This window comes from Kogia breviceps, chromosome 3 (assembly GCF_026419965.1).
Source record: "Kogia breviceps isolate mKogBre1 chromosome 3, mKogBre1 haplotype 1, whole genome shotgun sequence".
NCBI classification, from domain to species: domain Eukaryota; kingdom Metazoa; phylum Chordata; class Mammalia; order Artiodactyla; family Physeteridae; genus Kogia; species Kogia breviceps.
In genome coordinates, this window is record NC_081312.1 from 153,521,427 (window position 1) to 153,545,646 (window position 24,220).

The 24,220-nt window shown below is 44.3% G+C and overlaps 2 protein-coding genes across 4 annotated transcripts in view; one reads left to right on the forward strand and one right to left on the reverse strand.

Moving 5' to 3' along the window:
* ADAMTSL3 (ADAMTS like 3) overlaps positions 1-24,220 on the forward strand; it is a 468,377-nt gene that overhangs the window by 437,271 nt on the left and 6,886 nt on the right. The window contains exon 26 of one of the 3 annotated variants that reach the window (XM_067030019.1): positions 10,939-11,399. The exons of the other annotated variants lie outside the window; for them this stretch is intronic. Coding sequence (XP_066886120.1) covers positions 10,939-11,170 — 232 coding nt within the window. The 3' untranslated portion in view covers positions 11,171-11,399. Of the gene's footprint in view, positions 1-10,938; positions 11,400-24,220 lie in introns of those variants that run through there. 3 annotated transcript variants of the gene reach the window in all.
* LOC136793850 (serine/threonine-protein kinase MARK2-like) lies at positions 11,902-23,458 on the reverse strand. Its single transcript, XM_067030025.1, has 3 exons — positions 23,331-23,458; positions 20,729-20,833; positions 11,902-13,492 (listed from the first exon to the last, which is right to left on the reverse strand). The coding sequence occupies exon 3, from the start codon at positions 13,463-13,465 to the stop codon at positions 12,239-12,241; it is 1,227 nt and encodes a 408-aa protein (XP_066886126.1). The 5' UTR covers positions 13,466-13,492; positions 20,729-20,833; positions 23,331-23,458; the 3' UTR covers positions 11,902-12,238.

Consider the following 24,220-nt stretch of genomic DNA (forward strand, 5'->3'; position numbering starts at 1 on the left):
AAGGACACCGAACAAAGTCCACATTTTACAATCTAAACACTAATGTAAGGCTTGGGTCCTCTCTCATGTACAGGGTGATGAAATCCCAAACATTCCGGGCTTTTACATATCAACATTTTGGGACTTTACCATTTTTCCACTATTGTCCTTTATTCTGCCCGAGGTCTAATCCAGGATCCCACATTGTGTTTTGTTGCCTTGCCTCTCTAGCCTCCTCCAATCTGTGATGCTTCCTCAATTTCTTCTTGTCTTTCATGACCTTGACATTTTTGACCATGACACCGGCTACAGGTTCTGTAGAATGTCCCTCAATCCGGGGTTATCTAGTGTTTTCTCAAGATCAGAGCGAGGTTATGCATTATTGCCCTTCTTAATGCATACTAACAGGGGGAACAATAGGCCACTAAGTCCTATTACTAGTGACTTGATCCTTGGTTCAGGTAGTTTCTGCCAAGTTTCCTGTCTATTAGGTTCCTATTTTTCTCCTTGTAGTCAATAAATACTTCTTTGAGAGACAATACTTTGACACTGTGCAAATACTCTGCTTCTTCGTAAAGTACTATCCCTCAAGGTTAGCGTCCACTGTGGATTGTGCCTACAACAATTATCACGAAGTTGTTCTAACCGTGACCTTCTATTTCCTTCGTTCCTTCTACTTCTGCTAATTGGAATCCTCTGGAAGGGAAGAGTTGTCCCTTCTTCCCCATTTATGCACTTTCTGGATATCCACACAGACTCCAGGGGATGCATATATATCTAGATATAGTTATAGATATCTGTATCTAGATATATCTCGAGGGACTGAAATCCAACACTATCATTATTTTGTTGCTCAAAGCATGCTAGCTTTGGCCATTGGGAGGGTTAAAAGGTTGACTGCGTATACACTGATCCTTGAATACGCGTGCACGTGCGCGCACACACACGCAAATTTTTTTCCCCCCTGTATCTATGCGTTCATACTGAAACCTTGAATGCCACTCCAGCACATAGGGTCATTAATATATAGTCCATACCTTTTTCCTGTTGGTAAACTTCTTTCTCTGACAGGGAGAAGCCAGGCTTTCGTTATCTGCAATATATTTTCTTGGTCGTAGTTTCAGGGCTGCTAACACGTACCCCTGTGAAAGCAAAACAAGAAATTACCAACTGGAGGACACTATTTGTATAGTATTCTTTTTGTCTACTGCCTTATGGTGTCCAGTGAGAACCCACTTCCAGAGTGACTTAGGTCATCCCCTTCCTTCCCACCCCCTGCAGTGTGGTTCCTGTGATTCATTCGTAGTACAGCCATCCTCATTTATCACGGTCTGCACTCCTCCTTGCATTCTCCCCACCTCTTGGTGACAAATTTTCTAAATCTCGTTTAAAAACTTAAAACAGGATTTTTTTCCAGCTCCCATAAACATTTTTTTCTACCACAGAAAATTGGTTTTGCCCTTGGGAAACCAATGTTCTGTTACTTAGCTTCCTTTTAAACGTGATTTGATGATTAGAAGTCTCAGTCCTCTAGCCTACCATGCCCCCTCATCACTCAGCACACATCCCGCCAGGAAAACCAGCCACACATCAGGGGTATTTACAGACCCCGGTTGGTCAGTCACACTGGCCTACATGTCAGGTGCTCCGCTGGTTTCCTTCCCTTCCCCTAGGAGGGCCCCGCTGCTGATGCTACCCGAATTTTCAGCCTTGGCCTAGACTTGACAAATGCTCCCAGAGAAGTACACAGTTGGCCATCTCAGCTCATGTAGGAAGGGCTCCCCTCGGTCTGTAATTTTAGTTCTTTGCTTCCATTAAAAAGAGATTTTTAAAAATTTATGTGTCTTTTTAAGCTGTTTCAGTGGAAGTAATGGCTTTCTGCCATCTGCTATGTCCTATCTGGTAGCAGAACTGAGAACTTGTTACTGGCTACGAGAAAAACGTTAATGAAGCTCCTCAGTCTGACAAGCAAGACTTCACAGTCTGATCTCAACCTACATGTTTGGAACCATACACCGATCTCCCAGATCCTGAAATTCTCTGGTTCCCACCACCATGTTCGCTGAACCACCCTCTTACCTTTCTGGCTTTATGATTTTTTTGCTCGCCTCATCCTAAGCTTTTAGGATATCCCTCCTCTTTCTATATATCAATACTTACTAGTCCGTGATGCATTCCCAGACTAGCCTGGAGTGGTGTCTTGCTTAGTCTAAGTGTTTGAAGCCCTAACTGTTCCGTTACTTTTCTTGTGAATTATTCGCCTCTTCTTGTGATAGCTCCTGTTTTGATTTCTCGTATGACTTACCTAATTCTTCAGGCTACTACTGCTCTTCTTTCTCAACTCAACTGTAAAGTTTCTAAATGTCAACAACGATGCTCAATTCAGATCTCTATTCCTTATAGTGCCCAGCACACAGAAGAGTCGTCCCTAAGAAGTATCACATCAAATACTGACCTATTTTCATTATCTACATGTTAATCTGAATGACTTTCTAAAGCAAGGCTGCTGCTAGGGGCAGGTATGTTTCTGTGTCTAAGAGCCACCAGTTTCACAGAACCACATCTCCAGAATCTACATGTCACCCTTCTCACCATCTTGTAGAGTTTTTCGTTTTTGTTTCTAATCATATCCCATTTCTGCCTTTGCTCTGTTCTCTCATTCTTAGGTGACAGTGAGAGAGAGTCCCTTCCCATTGTGATTTCTCTTCCGCTACAGACCTGTCCTGCCGTAGGTATCTACAAAGCCTGCAGTACCATCATCACGCAGAACGACGAATTATTCCCTCGGCCCTTAGTATTCGTTGTCTCATGCCCGAAAACCTGGAAGTACAAGGAGCCCTGTTCCTCCCTAGGGAAGATGAGGAGAGAGAAGGCCAGAAGGAACCCAGGGATCCTCAACACTGGATTACGGGAGTGGAAGTACAGGAATCTATAGGAAACCCAGCTAATGAGAAGCCAGAACTAGTGTTGGGGTGTGTGTGTATGTGTGTGTCTCATACGTAAACAGTCACAGCATCAAGGAGTATCACTACTGTTGTACTTTTTCAATAGACTTTGTGGGGAAAAAAAGAGAAAAGAAAATCTCCCTATGGTTGTTTTAAAAGACCTAGTACAGACCGTTCACCAATTACCTTTTATGTCAAATTATTACACAATACACTGTCTCCTCTGCATACCAATAAATACCTAACTTAGCAATTACTGTATGCTATATTAGATTATTTAACAATATATTTGTTCACCATGTGCATTGTCTTAAAAATGTGTCCTTTGTACAGATCTCCCTCCTGGGCTGACATACAGATCACAGCCATACGGATACCATATACTTTAGTTACCCATTGAACTGGTAAGAGTGACATTGAAAGAAAAAGTATGTATTCTCTTATTACCGGTTTAACGTATAAATCATTACTTTTACTGTGGATGGCATCGCTCGTACAAAAGGGTTTTATATTAGGACATACCCGTTCAGTTATATCACATAACCAGTGAAAAGGCTGTAAGCCTAAATATGCAATTACATTATTAACAAAAAAATATGAACTAACAAGTTAGCCTACTGTGTAAAAATAAAGGACCCCACTCCCTGCCCAAAAGCAACAGACCATTATATAGACTCAGATTGATTGGGGGGAAGCACCTGGTCATACGTTGTACAGTCCTTACTCTTCCAAGTCGGTTGCCAGGAGGCCGGAGGTATTCCAGGCTGGAAGTCTTGGAGGAGCAGGTTGCCTAGCTGGTGCTCCAACACTGTCTCGCTGGGTGGACAAGCCTATTGTATTCTGAGGTTCAGTATCAGGGACCATCTGCTAACAGATGCAAGCTTCACCCTCTACTCCAGCCTTTCTCAGTATAAAGGGAGTATTTTGGTTCTCTGCCTGCTCACTCTTTTGCTTTACCGGTTGGTTCAGAACTTGAATGGAGAAGAGGGCTGCTCTTTACTTGACTTTCTCAAAGGCTCCAGTATGCTCAGTAAAGTTTCAACCCATGCTGGGATGGAAGGAAAGGAACAGTGCCGACTAAATGTGGCATAATGTGACACGTATGACATAATGCTTGTTCGGTGGTATCCTTTGTTTTCATGGCTGGAGACAGAGAAAACTAATTAAGTGGCTGAATTTGGACAGGAATCCAGGCCTCTTAACTCTCCACCAAGCAAACAGTCTGCTTTTTTTTTTCTCACTATACGATACTATGTAGACAACAGGGAAAAAAGTTTTTTCCTAAGCCACGGAGACTTACGTTGGGCAATGCACCAACATCATGATCTGATGTTAGATCTCAAAGCTGGAAGGAAGTTTTTGGTTTTTGGCTCTTTAGTTTTTGAAATGGCAAGTTACCTGTATAGGTCGGGACGGTATCCAACTTCCCTTTTTTAACGTGTCTCTCCAAAGGCCGAGCTATTGCCACACGCTGCACTTTACAAGAATTAAGATGCCGTGTGCAGGTAGTACCAAGATCGATCTCCCCCTGCTTTGGTTTAGAGTACTTCTGGTGCATGGCGAGGCTGTTTGACTATTTCAGAAGGACGAGAATCCGACCTGAAACATATAAATTTGAAACATAGCTTCACAGGTTCTTTTATTTCTAAGTTTTTCAATGCAGTATTAAAATTTTCCAGACTTTTTTTTTTTTTTTTTTGACTTGAAAAGTCTAAGAAGATATGAAAATGGTGACGGTTGATAAGCTCCTTGAAAGAGATTACTGAATTCCTTTATGTCCTATCCAGTGACTAAATATAAGAAAAATAAATGTCAGAGATCCTAGTTTTCGAAACATCTTTACAGTGGATCCTCAGTTAACTGGATCTTACATAAATACCATCTTCAAATCACTGAGTGTTTTCCTAACCCGGAAGGAAATCTCAGGTTAAAGATTTAATGAATCCGAAAACAATTTTAACTCTATCGCCTGGGTCCAATTTGTCAAAATCCTTCTTCATCCTATTAAGGACTCTAATAAACGATTTGGGCATGCTCTCTTCTTGCTGAAGTCATGCTGTCTTTCTGCTCACCATTAAGTAATCAATTAAGGAAAGAATTTAACGTCTAATCTCTGGCCTTTAGACATACATCATATTCAGAGTACTGATGTGGGTCGGAGTCATATGGTACCCTAGCCACCCTGGGCATTATGTAACATTATGTGGCGGAGGTGGTACTGCAGACGCTGAGGTTGTCTGGTGGGGTGGTGAGACCACGGACTCAGACCGATCAGACTCCCTGGGTCCAAATGCTGCCTCTGTCATTCACCAGATTTATCATGTGGGATAACTTACCCTGTCTATGCTCCAGTTTCCTTAGATATCAAATAGGACAAGAACACCATCTACCTCACCGGGTGGTTGGAAGGACTGACACATGCACGCATGGACAGCATACGCATGAGTGTTCAGTACACAGTAAGGACGATATGTTAGCTCTACAGATAACTACAAGTCTTCAAAATGGCTTTTTTTCTTTGGGACACTGTTCCACTCACTGCATCATTTATTTAAACCATCCTGTATTAATCAATATTTTCTGTTTATGTCCATAAGCTCCAAAAACCAAAACTCACTGAATCCCTTCTCCAGTCACGATATGACCTCTCCGACTTGTTAACTCTGCTGGCCAATGCAAGGGACACGGGTTCGAGCCCCTGTGAAAGCAAAACAAGAAATTACCAACTGGAGGACACTATTTGTATAGTATTCAGGGTAAATGCACTCTTAGTCATCTGATACATCCTAAAACCCTTGACGTGTCTGGAATCATACTTTCAGGGCAGACTTCCGGCCAACTCTGGCGATCATCTACTGTGCGACAGCTGTAATGCTATAAAGGAGCAAAAGTCCTGTACAAGTCCAGACATCTGCTCTTTACACAGTCTCTTCCTATATTACAGAAAAGTATAGAACAGAATGACACATGATTCTGTGTTGGTACAGATGAATCAGCAGCTTTCTGCTGCCTAGTCAACGTGGTCCCCATGAGGGAGTCAAGCAAGACTTCCAAACCCCTTGAATGGGGCTCTTGGAAATACTGCTAGTTCCCTAGTCAAACTACGAAGAAAAGATCGAATGTTTTAGGAAGTGGAAAGACGATGATTTAAGAAATGGAAGTTTTGCTTTTGTTGGCATATTTGAACCTTTTGGGAGTTGGGACATTTCTTTCTTTCTTTCATTTTTTTACTTTATTATTATTATTATTATTATTTTTACTATTACAGGCTACTTGAACAAGGCAACTGAGAAAGCCCAGAATGGAAAAGCAACTGCCTTTGACAGAGAGATGTGGCAGGTTAAACTTTCTTGATTTTAACACTCCGAGTTGGTTAAATGCAAAATCTTTATTCGATAAACATGGACAGTGTGAAATTTATTTCAAATTTCCATTATGAATCATTAAGGCATCAAGAAAGAAAGGAATAAAGGTGAAGAGAAAAGAGCAACCATTCCCATTTGCTCTATCTCAACCCACTGCTCAATTCCTTCATCTCATTGACTATAATGTGTCGTTATCTCGTTTACCTGATCTTTGCTGTGGGACTATCATTCCCACAAGACTATAAACATAGTGGGAAAGCCCTTCTTTCCGTTCCCTGTCATGCCCAGTGAAGAGTCCGACACCTGCCCACTGCATCGTGTCTGTAGCAACAGAATCACCAGCAGTGCTGGTTAAAAATGCATATTCCTGGGATCCACTTCATTATCTAGTGACTATTTTAGGTGGAGCTCTGGAATCTGCCATTTTAACCTTTCTAGATGATTCCAAATCACACCAGAGTATGAGGACTATGGAAAATCTTCACATCTCTGGAAGAGCCGCAAACCCTCAAAAGTCACTGGAATCACCAAAGCACTGCAAGAGTTGCCTGAAACGTTAAAGGTACAAGTACTGGAGTAAAACGTTTGAAGGTCTCCACCTTTGCTAGGTAAGTAAAATAAACTCTATCTGAAATGAAAAGAAAATGGATAGCGCTAAACGTTAAAGTTGTTACAGAGCATTTCAAAAACCCTCAATTATAGAAAGCTGATGTATGCGTTCCTGGAAAGCAAGAACCTCTCTTTATTGATATTTTTATACTTACTGCCTAAGAATGTACCTTGACTATAGTGTACACAATTAAGAAAATAGAGAAAAGAACCCAATGAACTGACAGAGATCAAAAGAGCCGAGTCCAAACGAAAAGTTTAGGCTCAAAAGGACTTTTTTGTCTTTCACACACTGAATAAATAGGGAGTGCCTACTACGGGCAATGATGCCCATTCCATGTGGGCAATGATGTCGCCTATGCAAACATAAATCACTTATCATAGTTTCACTCACATGAGCAATTGTATATACACATGGCAGAGAAAACGATGTTCTGAGATGGATGGCTGTTTTGACTGACACAGTGAAAGAAACAGACATTTGAAAAGATTTAGTTACACAGTATGAAAAAAACAAACAAACAAAAAGATTCAAACAGCAAGATGAAAAAGTAGCAGATGCAGGTCAAAATTTCCCTGAAGGGGTCTCCTAAAGAGAGGCAATGAACTGAAATATTAATGAGTTTGTTCTCCCAGTTCTTTTCCCCTCCTTTATTTCAAGCAGGTAGTCAGGACCCTGATATTTCCTTCTCGCAGGACTTTTGGAAGGGCCGAGGATATAAGCTGCCTGAAGTCAACACGTTCTCCTGTCTTTTAGAAAACAATTCATGAAGAGATGAAATCAGACGTCCTTCTGGAAATAAGGTCCTAAGAGGAAACAGATGGTCCTGGACTGCAAGAGAGGGAAGAGGGGACGATTCCCCAGAGAGAGGAAGGAGGTAGAAGATTGAGGGGGAGGGAGTTCTTACAAGAGCGGGGGTCTTTGCCCCATTCTATCAGTGTTCCAGGAGGTGGCCGGATATCAAGAGTTGGCTAGGTGGAAGCCTACAACAGCGGCTCCCAGCTTTGCCAAGATTCTTGTACCTCATACGTAAACTTCAAAGCAGCGGAGGCACCGCTCCTGAAGGGATTCTGCGAACTTCAGCAAGAGACGTTTCAGGGGGAAGCATTACCAATGTCTAAAGCCCAGAGAAGACTCCTTCCTCTTGCATTGGCAATGCCTCTGCTCCCTGGATCATTTTACTGCTTGGAGAAAAGGGAGCCTCCAACATAGTGAAGACTGAAATTGCCTGACAGCTGGATGGGAAAGGAACTTAGGTTGGATAGAAATTAATTCAAAGATTAGAAAAAAAATTAAACAATTTTCTTGCCTATCAGGGTTTTCAGATATGAATCAAATCCTCAAAGGTCGACTTATCTTTAAATCTGCATCCAATCAGCAAATTAAAAACAACATTTTCCATGAAACTACGGGGAAACTGCTTTCCATCACCCTGTGAAGGGTTTTTCCTTTGGAGGGGATTACAGGACGACAGGATTGACGTATCCATAATATTTATTTAGCAAATAGTCGTCTAATCCCTGGGTCAGCAAGGAAGCTGAGGAAGGAGAAGACCGCTTACAGGTTAGGCAGCAGAACTCACTGACCAATTCTGGGCTTCAGGAGACTACCTACTCCATTTTCAGGCTGGCAGATCCCACAGGAAAGCAGTCTGGATGGGACTGGGAAAGGGAATATGGTCGGGCCCGGATGGAAAGCTAGGAACAGAAGAAAGCGTAACACGGGTTGAAAACCCATAGACTTGCACACCGTTCTACTCTCCTTCCGTTTCCTTTGATTTACTTAATTTTTTAATTTTGTGGGCATAGGGGCTTCCCTGGTGGCGCAGTGGTTGAGAATCTGCTGGCCAATGCAAGGGACACGGGTTCGAGCCCTGGTCCCGGAAGACCCCGCATGCCGCGAAGCAACTAGGCCCGTGAGCCACAACTACCGAGCCTGAATTGGCTGCTTGTTTCCCTGTGGTATTTGAAGGAGAAACTGATGATGAGGTTAATTGGGAACCCCTCCCTTATAAAATTATAAAGGAATTAAAAGTAGCCTGTGCAGATTATGGGCCTTTGGCACCATAGACTCTTACATTATCGGATACTCTAGCTGATAGATGGATGACTATTTATGATTGGACACAAGTGTGCACCTCCACGGTCTGGGGCCAGTGTCCTGTGCTTTCTCATCCTGAGTCTCCTCGGGGTGGTGCACCGTCAGGGCAGCCATGTGATGGCTTGATGGCTGCAGCATCCTTTGTTTACTGATATGGCAGGCAATATTGTAGCTCCCAGTGCCAAAATTCACAGTAAAAACAAAGAAAAAAAAAAACAAAACAAAACAACAAACAAACCAAGACAAAAAACCAAACACTAGCAGCACTTACCAAGCACAAACCTGTGAGGCAGACACTATTATCAACCTCATTTTACTGAGGAGGAATCGGAGGTGTACATAATGTTGTACAGCTGACTGCTCTGTGCAAATGCCCACCCCGGATCCATGATCTGTGCCTTGGAGGAGAAGCGGGAGGCATGGTCACACCGTGAAACAAAGGAGATGCCTCGGAACACGTCCTTAGAAGAGCCGTGGGTACCGCGGGCCCCTTGACCTCTCTTCCAGTGCCGCAGGCACCTTGACTCTGGCATGAGCTCTTCCTATCCTTCAAAGGAAGAGCTTGTGCAAGAGTCATCTGTCCCTCAGGAAGCAGCAACCCCATGCTAGAATAACCGGGAGGGATTTGATCCAAGAAAACTGGTTTACGTCAATTCTTGATTCTCACAAAGTGAGAATTCACACTGGGAAATTTATCCTTATTTACTGAGTACTCTCAAGCCTTTAGCTGCTCCTAGAAAAAGCAGAGTCATACACCTTCAGACCGAGGAGACACAGTAGAGATCATCTAACCCTAGATCCCTCTACATCAGGGGTCCTGCCCATTTCAGTGCCACGGAGCCCTCCGTAGTCTAGAGAAGCCTATGGCTCCCTTCTCAAACAAGGGTTTTAAATCTATAAAATAAAATACACTCGATTACAAAGGAAGCCAACTAATTATACTGAAATACAGTTACTGCAGGAGTTTTAAATGTGATGTAGTAGTAAAGCTGCTTCTCTATTAACACACTAAAGAACAGGATCTACTAGTACCACTGATTTTGAAACGGTGATGAATGTAATTGCTGTTTTGGATGCCTGCCACAATTTTCATGTCATGTGAAAAGAGCTATGATTTGTTGGTAACAAAATCACAGGTACTGCTGCTACTCCTACTCTACTACGTTGTGGCCTGCATTTTTACAACTGAAGGCAATACTCAATCGCCGTTAGAGCTTAGTGACAATGACGATGTCCTCCTTTTCCCATCCAAGTCCATGGTTCCCTTGGAGAACCACGGGGCTCAGGTTAGGAACCCCTACTCTGCAGCCTCCTGGTGGCAGCTCAGGCATCTTGACTGACAGAGCACTCAATATCTCCAAGGTGTCCAGTTCCTAGTTCAGTCTCCTTCAGTCATTATGAACTTTAGGGTGAGAGATAAAACTAGAAGCAGTCCCAGCTTTGCTGGCATGTTAGTCATGTGACCATAGCTATTTAGCCCTGTGGACATGGGGCCTTCACTGCAAGAATGGGAACAAGATTGACAATTACATTAGAAAACATGCAAATGTCTCAGAGCACAAAGAGCACATAGGTGATTTAGCACTAGTTTCTTCCCTTTGGTTTCAGTGAGTTGAAACCCACCTTTTTGAAGTTTCCACCTAATTTTGCCCTAGCTCTACTCTATGAAGCCGCACAAGTCATGGCTCCTTACGTACTTGAAGACGGCTCTATCCCGCCCCTCTACTGGCTGTCTCCACGTGGTGATTCTGTGGCTTCTCTGAGTAAAAGAAAAGCTGAGCGTATGGCTGGGAGTTATCTGTGCCGCTGCCCATTCCCAGAGAGACGTGTGAGGGCCCTGCGACAAGTCATCACGTTAGGATCGATTTTTCCTTTGGAAGGCACTTCCTGTACGATCTGTCCTACCTGCCCTTACTAAGCTGCTGTACTCTTTGTTTAGGTGGTTCACGGGCACGTGGTCAGAGTGCTCTGTGTCTTGCGGTGAAGGATTCCGCAGTCGGCAAGTGACCTGTAAGCGCACGAGAGCCAACGGGACTGTGCAGGTGATGCCTCCGAGAGCATGTGCCCCCAGAGAGAGGCCTCTGGGAAGAAGACCCTGCTCCAGTCACCCCTGTGTTCAAGGGCTTATTGAACCAGGGAACCAGGGAACGCTGACAAATCTAGTGGTTTGAAAGTATGCTCATCTAGTATAATCTTCCAGTCCCCGTGGTCAAACCCCTGTATCAAAACAAGGAAATTTAAAAAGAGACTTCCCTGGCAGGCCAGTGCCTTCCAAGGGCAGGGGGTGCGGGTTGGACCCCTTGTCGGGGACCAAGATCCCACATGCCTCGCGGCCAAAGAAACCAAAGCATAAAACAGAAGGAGTGTTGTAACAAATTCAATAAAGACTTTGAAAATGGTGCACATCCAAAAAATAAAATACACCCATGCATCAGGGGCCCCTCCGCACGGGGGAAGAGGAGAGCTCAACTGCCGCGTTGACAGTCATGAAACTCAGCTGCACAGGGACCTTACCACACCGCGCACAGGCTGGTTCACGGGACCTCCTTATCCTCTCAGGGGCCTCTCTGTTGTCATGAACACAGGCTGCAGGGACCAAACGTTCCCCTCGGCCCTTCTGAAAATGTTCGGTAACGTTAGCGCAGGAAGGTATTTCACACTTTCTGCATTTCTGCCCTGCGGTGCAGCAGTTGTTGCTGTTGGGAGTCACTGTGCTAATTCTCTTGGGTCATCTTGCCCTTTAGTTGTTCTGATTAACTCCAAGCACTACATGGTTACACACTTGTCTACCTGGAAAATGCACAGCCCCAATTCTGCGCAGGGAAGACGCAAAGCAGAGTGGGATACATCTTTCTGGAGCATCAAGTTTATTAACTAAAATTGGAAGAACCAAGGAGTTCTTGGAACAAGAACCACCCCACCCCCCCACCGCCTCCCCCACCAACACGGAAGACAGAAGACTGGGGGAGGGGAGACGTGCCCAGGAAGTGACAGTCCAGTCTCTGAAGTTTCACCCAGGTGGGGGTTGAGGGGCGGACCTGCAGCCACGGTGGCCTCTCTCTCAGTCGCCCTGGCTGCTCCGGACCATCCTCTGAGCAGGCCAGGGTCTTGGATACGATGCTTCTGAAGGCCGTGCAGAGAACACACACACACACACACACACACACACACATCTTCCACTGGACCGGGTCCCAGGGAGCGCGGCGGCCTGATCTTCCTGCCTCGGTCACCCATGGGGTTCAGATGGGCTTCACTTTATTGTGACGCCTCATGCTGGGCAGCTTGCAACTGCAACAAAGATGCCTTGCAAAGAAGGTCCAGATTCTCCCAGCCACCCCTTGCTTTTTCTGGCTGTGGCCAGAGGGAATGGATGAGGACATACTCTCAGGCTGCGCAGCGTGGGGGGACCTTCCAGGGCTGCACACACGCAGGGGGCAGCTGGTTCCCGCTGGGGCTCCAGTCCTGCTGCTGGTGGAGGGGGACGCCCCAGGGCCACACTGGCGGGCTGGGCTGGGGGTGGCGGTCCTCGACTCCAGGCTGGCTGGGGGACAGGCAGGCTCACTGGTCTTCTGCCCTGCCTGCTGGTCTTCCCGCTGTGGCACATTTTCTCCCTGGTGGAGCCGCCCGGTTTCCCGGGTGGACAACTCAGGGCTTGGCAAAGGCTCGAGTTCACTGCCACCGAAGTCCCCGGAAGACAAGGGCCCTGCAGCTCTGATGGAGAACACCACCGTTGGTTTCTTGGAGCTCACACTGCCTTCTCCTCCGTCCTGCCTGTCGTCCCACGCCGAGTCCCGCATACTCGTCACTGTCCCCTCCAGGTCCTCTTCACAGGGTGGCTGGGGTGGCTTCTTCCGGCCCATAGTCACCCATGGGTGCCTCATGAGGTCAGGTAAGGTGCCTCTGTCACTGGGGTCGCGGGCGATCATGTTTCGTAGGAGACTCCGTACCTCTAAAGAAAGGTAGGTTGGGATGCGGTAGTGCTCCGTTACGATTTGCTCCCGCAGCTCCCGCAGGTCTTTCCCCACAAAGGGCCGGAACCCGGTTACCATGACGTAGAGCACTACTCCCAGGCTCCACACGTCCACCGCGGGGCCGCTGTACCTCTGCCCCAGCAAGACTTCCGGGGCAGCATACGGGACTGTGCCGCAGACCGTGTCCAGTTTCCCGCTGGCGTCACACATGTTGCTGAAGCCAAAGTCTGCAAGTTTCAGGTTCATGTTGCCATCAAAGAGGAGGTTCGCTGGCTTCAGGTCCCGGTGCACGACGCCCCTCTGGTGGCAGTGTTGCAGAGCGGAGACCAGCTGCTGGAACAGGCCTCGGGCCTGTGCCTCTGTCATCCGGCCATGTGTGTCTAAGTAGTTGCACATGTCCCCACCACTGACGTACTCCATAATTATGAACATCGCCTCCTCTGTGTCAGTCACCCCCAGCAGTTTGACAATATTGGGGTGATCCAGAGCCTTCATACAGTGCACTTCCCGCAACAGTCGCTTCTGGGAAGTCGAGAAGTTCCGATGCCTCTTTTTAATGACCTTCACAGCCACCTGTGTCCCGGTCACAATGTGCCGGGCCAGCTTCACTTTAGCGAAGCTGCCTTCGCCAATGGTGTGGAGGATCTCATAATCATCAATATGAGCCTCCTTGGCAGCAGAGTTGGCTGTGAGGCCCTGCATCCTTGTGACCTACCTACACTGACTGACGGCACTAACTGGGCAAGGCTAACTATCCTCACTAACAAACAACGCTAACTATGCTAACTGTGCCAACAGCGCTAACGGGTACTAACTACACTAACTATGCTACAAAACTATAACTATAAAAAAATATAACCAAAAAAAAAGTCAACAAAATGGCAGGAACAAGGAAAAAAACCAGCTAACTGTGGGTCCAAGGCCGTCAGGTCACCAAAAGCAGCTTCCTGGGCTCCGAGGACCAAAAACCTGGGCCCAGCTGGGCTCTTATAGGGCTTCTGTGAGGTGCACCTCACAGTGGTGCACTGTGAGGTCAGAGCAAGAAATGGACCCATCGCAGCTGGGGATAAACCACAGTGGTCTTCTCACTTTTTGAGTTCAAGGCCCCTTTACACTTAGGAAAAAGGATCCCCAAGAAATTTTTCTTTACGTGTGTTATTAGATATCGGTGTTCACTTTGTTATAAATTAAAATCGGTTAGGATACTTCAGTGGCCTTTTTATTTCTAGTTTGAAAATGTGTAACAATTTTAAAGACCTCATAATGTCTACACTTGAAATAGTCAATTCCTTTCCCTTAAATTCTGGTCTCCAAATAATGTCACAACTTAACGGACTTCACAATACCATACAAAATGTTCTGTCGCATAAGACACGATAAGGTAACGTTATGAAAGTCTATGAAGCTGAGACAAGATTTGCCAGGAAGGTCATGAGCAGATAGAGAGATTTCTCATCAGGAGCCTCGGAGGCCAGATGGCACGGCTCAATGTACTTGAAGTGTTGAAGGAAAGAAACCGCCAACCAAGAATCCTGTACCTAGCAAAACTTTCCTTCGAAAATGAGGGAGAAATCAAGACGTTCTCGGTTAATCAAGAGTTGAGAGAGTTCTTAACCACCAGTCCTGCCTTGCCACAGGGAGTTCTTCAGGTTGGAGTCAAGGACCCCGGACAGTAGTAACTCAAAGCCTTAGGAAGAAATAAAGACCTCGGGTAAAAGTAGATAGACGGGTGATGAGAAAAGCTAGTACTGTCGTTAACTTTGGTTTGTAGCTCCGCTTTTCGTTTTCTGTTTGATTTAAGAGACTAATATATAATAAAGCACACACACGTAACAAATCATCACCTCGTTTCTAATACTGTCTCTTTGTTAATTTGGGGGAAAAGTCCGACTGGTCTCTAAGATGAATGAATGTATGTGTCTGACCTCAAGGACTGCATTTGGAAATCACAGTGTCTCCGTCTCCAGTACAAAGGTTAATAACCAAGGTCGGGTCCCTTTGAATGCAGCAGCTCAATAAAACAAGCTACAAGATAGATGGATCTGAGGCAACAGGGACAAGAGCAGGCTTCAAGAAAAGGAGCAGAGGAACACTAGTAATTATGTGCACAGACGTCTCAGAACCGGTATTCCAAATACCACCTTGAACGCTATTATAATCAAAAAATACCTGGGAAAAAAATGCTTAAGAAATGTGTAGTAGACCCTGTCTTAGTCTGCAGGGCACCAAAAGAGAAAACCACAGATGGGGTGCCTTCAACAGCAGAAATTTATGTTCTCCCAGTTCTAGAGGCTACAAGTCCAGAATCAAGGTGCTGTCGGGGTTGGTTTGGGTCAGACTTCTCTTTCTGGCCTGTGGACAGCCACCTTCTAACTACATCCTCACATGGCCTCTTCTCCGTGCACACACACACACCAGAGTTCTGGGGTCTCTTCCTCTTCTTAGAAGGACACTACTCCTGTCAGATTAAGGCCCCACCCTTATGGCCTCATTTAACCCCTAACCTCCTTAGAGACCCTACCTCCAAATACAGTCACACTGGTGGTTAGAGCTTCAATATATAAATTTTGAGGGGACAGAAACGGGTCCGGAACATTATGCCCTTTGGTCCCCCCTAAATTTACGTCCTTCTCATGGGCAAAATACACACTCACCCCATCTCAATAGCCCCAGAGGTCTCAACCCATTCCGACACCGATTCCAAGTCCAAAGCCTCATTAAATTTCACCTGATCAGGTATGGGTGAGAAACGACACATAAAACTAACCGTCACAGAACCCATAAAGAAAACTGTAACACACTGTTGAACCACGTAACAGAGAAGCCGAACAGTCCATTCCTTTAAGTGAACTGAAACCTGTTACGTAATTCCAACTCAGGTTACCGTAGAATTCTTTTTTCGGAACTTAACGATAATTTTGACATTCATGTGGGAGGAATGAGTGAGGACGAGTTAAGTTTTAGAAAAGCAAATTACTAGAGGTATAGAAAGACTTTCCTTATCTGATGTCAAAGCGTGCCGCAAAGCTATTGTAGTAAGATAGTGCAGCATTAGTACAGGAATAGACGTTGAGTCATGGAATATAATTAGAGTAGAGAAACAGACCCATGTAAAATGAGTTTAACCTTCAAAGGCAGCCCATCATAGAGGGAAGAATAGTTCAAACCAAAATAAACAGTATAAAACTACAGAAAGTTTTTTTTTTTTTTTTTTTTTCCGAGACATTAAAGAAGATTTAAATAAATGAAAAGACATCCTATATTTATGGATCAAAAGACTTACTATTATTCAGATGACAGCACTCCCCAGGCTGATCTACAGATTCAACACAATCCCTTTCAAAATCCCAGCTTCTCTGCAGAAATTGACAAGCTGATCCTAAAATTCATGTGGAAATATAAAGGACTCAGAATAGCCAGAACAATCTAGAAAAAGAACAGAGTTGGAGGGCTCAGACTTCTCAAGTTCAAAACTTACTACAAAACTGTGATAATCCTGAGAGTGTGGTACCAGCATAGCATAGACACACAGATTGATGAAAGAGAGTTGCAAGTGTGGCGATAAATCCATGTACCGGTGTCAACTGATTTTCTGCCAAGGTGACAAGACCATTCAACGGGGAAGGAATAATCTCCTCAACAAATGGTGCAGGACAACTGAATAGCCACCTACAAAAGAATGAGCTTGGATTCCTAGCCTACAACATATACAAAAAAAATTAAGGCCAAACTTATCAGAGACCTAAACTTAAGAGCTAAAACAATAAAGCTCCTGGAAGAAAGTGTAGCCATGAATCTTCCTGCTTTGGATTAGGAGATGGTTTCTTAGACATGACACCAAAACACACGCTACAACCACAACAAAAATAAATTGGACCACATCAAAATTAAAAACTTTGTTTGCTACGAAGGACATGATCCAGAAAAGTGGACAGCCCACAGAGTGGGAGAAAGTATTTTAAAATCATATATATGAAAGGGAACTTGTTTCTAAAACATACAAAGAACACTCAAACTCAATAATAAAAACGCAAATAAACTAATTAAAATATTGAAAAGGATCTGAATAGACGTTTCTCCAATAAAGACTTACACATGGCCAATAAGCACAGGAAAAGATATTTAGCATCATTAGTCATTGGGGAAATGCTAATCACAAAGAGAGAGAGTAGCAAGTGTTGATGAGGACATGGAGAAATTGGAACCTTAATACTTTGCAAACGGGAATGTAAAATGGTCTAGCCACTTTGGAAAACAGTCTGACAGTTCTTCAAAAGGTTCCATGTATGGGTTACCACATGGGTTACCAGTGATTCTACTCCTCGGTATGGACCGAAGAGAAACGAAAACAGGTTCACACAAAAACTTGTGCGTGAATGTCCACAGCAGCATTATTTATAAGAACCAAGACGTGGGAGTAACTCAAATCAAACCCATAATAAAACTCCAAACATTGGAAATAACTGACCGATAGATAAATGTGGTGTATTCGTACAATGGAATATCATCTGGCCATGCATGAAAAAGAATAAAGTACTAATATGTATTACAAAGGTGATGAACCTTAAAGACATTATGGTCAGGGAGGGAAGAAGGCAGATACAAAAGCCCACAAATTGTACGATTCTCTTCATACGAAGTGTCTACACTCGGTAAACCTCTAGAGAAAAAAGTAGCTCAACTGCCAGTTGTCTAGGCCTGAGGGGGGAGAGGCCATGGGAGGAATTGGGAGTAGATGCTAAAGGGGACAGGGTTTCTCTTGGGGATGGTGATAATGTCTTAAAGTTGACTGTGGCGATGGTGGCACAACTCTAAAAACCATTCAATTGTATACATTAAACAGTGACTTGTACAGTAGGTGAATTATATCACAATAATGTTGTTAGGAAAAAAAAAAGATTGTATGAGGGAAATTGGTCAACTAATGTAAGAAAAGAAAGCAAAATGAGAGCTCAAACTCACAGACATCACGTACGTCAGAATACGTTCTGACTTGATTAAAGTGCTCAGTGTAAAAGTAACTAAACTGGACTAGAACTATCAGGACGGCAAAGACCTTTTCAAGCATAAAACACATTACAAGAAAAATTAATAGGTGCTATGAGTACAGAAAAATTTAAGAACTGCATGTCAAAATATTTTTTTTTTTTTTTCTTTTTCTGTAACTGAACTCACCTCAACACAGAGCCTTCATTTTTGCTCTGAGCAGGAAAACCCAACCTTGCCCATGGCTTCTGGTTTTAAGCACAGTCATTGCCGAACCTAAGCCTGGTCAATTACAGACTGGCCCCGTCCTTTCCCCTTCTGCCCAGAGGTGGTCGAAGTTTCTGGGGGAAAAGAGGAGGAAAGGAAACTTCTGGCTCCGAAGGGGGGCTGTCTGGTCCTTAGAGCTGGTCTTCCATCCTCCCTCACTTCCCTCGGGGACAGCTGACCCCCTCCCTGTAGCTAGTCCTTAGCCATGCCGCCGCAGCACACGGTTTTGGAACCCCAGCATGCATGAGCTCACAACGTTGTTTATACCGCATTGTGCTTTTGTTCCAGTGTCCTGGACGTTGCCTGGGTCGCGCTGTGAGGAGGCAGCAGCAGCATCATATAATTTGTCAACACCCCAAGGTTGTTCTGAGTCCGGCTGTGATGACAGGAGGTAGCGGCCCCGCCCTAGGGCAGCACACAACCTCTGCCACCTCAGTAGTGACTGTGATCGCCTGAAAGTGGCATCCTCTGTCCTCTGTACCGCCTCTCACAATGGACAGTTCCTACTAAATTATGATTTCTCATGGTGCCACCCTCAATAGTATGTATTATACCAAAATACTCATTTACATGTACTATTTATCATTACAAATTATTTGGATGTTCAACATACAGGGACACCGCAAAGAGAAAGGAAAAAGTAGCACTGAGAATAGACAGGTATCTTTCCCTCTATACACAAAGCTGATGGAGCCTAATAATATTTCATTTAGGTTTACAGATTAAATCTGTCACCTAGTGTTTTCAAGGAACTACTTTATTCCTTTGTTTAGACACTGTTTGATTAGGACGTTGGCACAGAATCACGTCCAACGTTATTAGCAGAGAATAAAATTAACTTTGATCTCGTTAAGGGGCTGACACAAGAAAAAAAACGCTTCCCTCTTTTATAGAAGTCTGAGCTGACAGATGATTTAGGGATAGGAGAACTTTGTTTGTGATTTTCCCTGGCCGGGAAGCGGGGGCGCCCCAACTCCCACATTGTGCAAGGGTCAAGTGTATAGTGCTTCAAGATGAGCAGTGAGTCTTTCTAGAAAACATTCATGGTGCTGGAACTGAAATTCCCCTTCACTTGCGACAGGCCTGGGAGTTTCCAAGGTCACTTGATGAAGACAAAAATCAACCATTTTACAGTAACTTGTAAGACTGTGTTAGCCTAATGAGGCTGAGCCACACAGAAGATAAGTAATGGGACACCTCAGAGATCTCAACGGTGTACTTCCTTCTTTCCTTTCCTTTCTTCTGTCCTTTCCTCCTTCTCTCCTTGACTCTTTCCCTCCTTCCCCTTCCTTCCCTCCCTCCCTCCTTCCCTCCCTCCCTCCCTCCCTCCCTTCCTTCTCTAAGGCCTACATAGGTTACAAGCAGTGGGCAGCATTATCGGGACAGTGGAAAAGGTACACCTTTATTTCCAACTCACATAAAGTTTTCTAGGAAATCCCCTCTATTTTCTTGGCAGTTTGAAATACTTTGTAATCTTTAGTAACTCCGCAAGGACACCGAACAAAGTCCACATTTTACAATCTAAACACTAATGTAAGGCTTGGGTCCTCTCTCATGTACAGGGTGATGAAATCCCAAACATTCCGGGCTTTTACATATCAACATTTTGGGACTTTACCATTTTTCCACTATTGTCCTTTATTCTGCCCGAGGTCTAATCCAGGATCCCACATTGTGTTTTGTTGCCTTGCCTCTCTAGCCTCCTCCAATCTGTGATGCTTCCTCAATTTCTTCTTGTCTTTCATGACCTTGACATTTTTGACCATGACACCGGCTACAGGTTCTGTAGAATGTCCCTCAATCCGGGGTTATCTAGTGTTTTCTCAAGATCAGAGCGAGGTTATGCATTATTGCCCTTCTTAATGCATACTAACAGGGGGAACAATAGGCCACTAAGTCCTATTACTAGTGACTTGATCCTTGGTTCAGGTAGTTTCTGCCAAGTTTCCTGTCTATTAGGTTCCTATTTTTCTCCTTGTAGTCAATAAATACTTCTTTGAGAGACAATACTTTGACACTGTGCAAATACTCTGCTTCTTCGTAAAGTACTATCCCTCAAGGTTAGCGTCCACTGTGGATTGTGCCTACAACAATTATCACGAAGTTGTTCTAACCGTGACCTTCTATTTCCTTCGTTCCTTCTACTTCTGCTAATTGGAATCCTCTGGAAGGGAAGAGTTGTCCCTTCTTCCCCATTTATGCACTTTCTGGATATCCATACAGACTCCAGGGGATGCATATATATCTAGACATAGTTATAGATATCTGTATCTAGATATATCTCGAGGGACTGAAATCCAACACTATCATTATTTTGTTGCTCAAAGCATGCTAGCTTTGGCCATTGGGAGGGTTAAAAGGTTGACTGCGTATACACTGATCCTTGAATACGCGTGCACGTGCGCGCACACACACGCAAATTTTTTTCCCCCCTGTATCTATGCGTTCATACTGAAACCTTGAATGCCACTCCAGCACATAGGGTCATTAATATATAGTCCATACCTTTTTCCTGTTGGTAAACTTCTTTCTCTGACAGGGAGAAGCCAGGCTTTCGTTATCTGCAATATATTTTCTTGGTCGTAGTTTCAGGGCTGCTAACACGTACCCCTGTGAAAGCAAAACAAGAAATTACCAACTGGAGGACACTATTTGTATAGTATTCTTTTTGTCTACTGCCTTATGGTGTCCAGTGAGAACCCACTTCCAGAGTGACTTAGGTCATCCCCTTCCTTCCCACCCCCTGCAGTGTGGTTCCTGTGATTCATTCGTAGTACAGCCATCCTCATTTATCACGGTCTGCACTCCTCCTTGCATTCTCCCCACCTCTTGGTGACAAATTTTCTAAATCTCGTTTAAAAACTTAAAACAGGATTTTTTTCCAGCTCCCATAAACATTTTTTTCTACCACAGAAAATTGGTTTTGCCCTTGGGAAACCAATGTTCTGTTACTTAGCTTCCTTTTAAACGTGATTTGATGATTAGAAGTCTCAGTCCTCTAGCCTACCATGCCCCCTCATCACTCAGCACACATCCCGCCAGGAAAACCAGCCACACATCAGGGGTATTTACAGACCCCGGTTGGTCAGTCACACTGGCCTACATGTCAGGTGCTCCGCTGGTTTCCTTCCCTTCCCCTAGGAGGGCCCCGCTGCTGATGCTACCCGAATTTTCAGCCTTGGCCTAGACTTGACAAATGCTCCCAGAGAAGTACACAGTTGGCCATCTCAGCTCATGTAGGAAGGGCTCCCCTCGGTCTGTAATTTTAGTTCTTTGCTTCCATTAAAAAGAGATTTTTAAAAATTTATGTGTCTTTTTAAGCTGTTTCAGTGGAAGTAATGGCTTTCTGCCATCTGCTATGTCCTATCTGGTAGCAGAACTGAGAACTTGTTACTGGCTACGAGAAAAACGTTAATGAAGCTCCTCAGTCTGACAAGCAAGACTTCACAGTCTGATCTCAACCTACATGTTTGGAACCATACACCGATCTCCCAGATCCTGAAATTCTCTGGTTCCCACCACCATGTTCGCTGAACCACCCTCTTACCTTTCTGGCTTTATGATTTTTTTGCTCGCCTCATCCTAAGCTTTTAGGATATCCCTCCTCTTTCTATATATCAATACTTACTAGTCCGTGATGCATTCCCAGACTAGCCTGGAGTGGTGTCTTGCTTAGTCTAAGTGTTTGAAGCCCTAACTGTTCCGTTACTTTTCTTGTGAATTATTCGCCTCTTCTTGTGATAGCTCCTGTTTTGATTTCTCGTATGACTTACCTAATTCTTCAGGCTACTACCGCTCTTCTTTCTCAACTCAACTGTAAAGTTTCTAAATGTCAACAACGATGCTCAATTCAGATCTCTATTCCTTATAGTGCCCGGCACACAGAAGAGTCGTCCCTAAGAAGTATCACATCAAATACTGACCTATTTTCATTATCTACATGTTAATCTGAATGACTTTCTAAAGCAAGGCTGCTGCTAGGGGCAGGTATGTTTCTGTGTCTAAGAGCCACCAGTTTCACAGAACCACATCTCCAGAATCTACATGTCACCCTTCTCACCATCTTGTAGAGTTTTTCGTTTTTGTTTCTAATCATATCCCATTTCTGCCTTTGCTCTGTTCTCTCATTCTTAGGTGACAGTGAGAGAGAGTCCCTTCCCATTGTGATTTCTCTTCCGCTACAGACCTGTCCTGCCGTAGGTATCTACAAAGCCTGCAGTACCATCATCACGCAGAACGACGAATTATTCCCTCGGCCCTTAGTATTCGTTGTCTCATGCCCGAAAACCTGGAAATACAAGGAGCCCTGTTCCTCCCTAGGGAAGATGAGGAGAGAGAAGGCCAGAAGGAACCCAGGGATCCTCAACACTGGATTACGGGAGTGGAAGTACAGGAATCTATAGGAAACCCAGCTAATGAGAAGCCAGAACTAGTGTTGGGGTGTGTGTGTATGTGTGTGTCTCATACGTAAACAGTCACAGCATCAAGGAGTATCACTACTGTTGTACTTTTTCAATAGACTTTGTGGGGAAAAAAAGAGAAAAGAAAATCTCCCTATGGTTGTTTTAAAAGACCTAGTACAGACCGTTCACCAATTACCTTTTATGTCAAATTATTACACAATACACTGTCTCCTCTGCATACCAATAAATACCTAACTTAGCAATTACTGTATGCTATATTAGATTATTTAACAATATATTTGTTCACCATGTGCATTGTCTTAAAAATGTGTCCTTTGTACAGATCTCCCTCCTGGGCTGACATACAGATCACAGCCATACGGATACCATATACTTTAGTTACCCATTGAACTGGTAAGAGTGACATTGAAAGAAAAAGTATGTATTCTCTTATTACCGGTTTAACGTATAAATCATTACTTTTACTGTGGATGGCATCGCTCGTACAAAAGGGTTTTATATTAGGACATACCCGTTCAGTTATATCACATAACCAGTGAAAAGGCTGTAAGCCTAAATATGCAATTACATTATTAACAAAAAAATATGAACAAGTTAGCCTACTGTGTAAAAATAAAGGACCCCACTCCCTGCCCAAAAGCAACAGACCATTATATAGACTCAGATTGATTGGGGGGAAGCACCTGGTCATACGTTGTACAGTCCTTACTCTTCCAAGTCGGTTGCCAGGAGGCCGGAGGTATTCCAGGCTGGAAGTCTTGGAGGAGCAGGTTGCCTAGCTGGTGCTCCAACACTGTCTCGCTGGGTGGACAAGCCTATTGTATTCTGAGGTTCAGTATCAGGGACCATCTGCTAACAGATGCAAGCTTCACCCTCTACTCCAGCCTTTCTCAGTATAAAGGGAGTATTTTGGTTCTCTGCCTGCTCACTCTTTTGCTTTACCGGTTGGTTCAGAACTTGAATGGAGAAGAGGGCTGCTCTTTATTTGACTTTCTCAAAGGCTCCAGTATGCTCAGTAAAGTTTCAACCCATGCTGGGATGGAAGGAAAGGAACAGTGCCGACTAAATGTGGCATAATGTGACACGTATGACATAATGCTTGTTCGGTGGTATCCTTTGTTTTCATGGCTGGAGACAGAGAAAACTAATTAAGTGGCTGAATTTGGACAGGAATCCAGGCCTCTTAACTCTCCACCAAGCAAACAGTCTGCTTTTTTTTTCTCACTATACGATACTATGTAGACAACAGGGAAAAAAGTTTTTTCCTAAGCCACGGAGACTTACGTTGGGCAATGCACCAACATCATGATCTGATGTTAGATCTCAAAGCTGGAAGGAAGTTTTTGGTTTTTGGCTCTTTAGTTTTTGAAATGGCAAGTTACCTGTATAGGTCGGGACGGTATCCAACTTCCCTTTTTTAACGTGTCTCTCCAAAGGCCGAGCTATTGCCACACGCTGCACTTTACAAGAATTAAGATGCCGTGTGCAGGTAGTACCAAGATCGATCTCCCCCTGCTTTGGTTTAGAGTACTTCTGGTGCATGGCGAGGCTGTTTGACTATTTCAGAAGGACG

Coding starts and splice junctions, on each gene's coding strand:
- LOC136793850 (XM_067030025.1), bottom strand. CDS start 13,465: ATGAAGGCTCTGGATCACCCCAATATTGTCAAACTGCTGGGGGTGACT.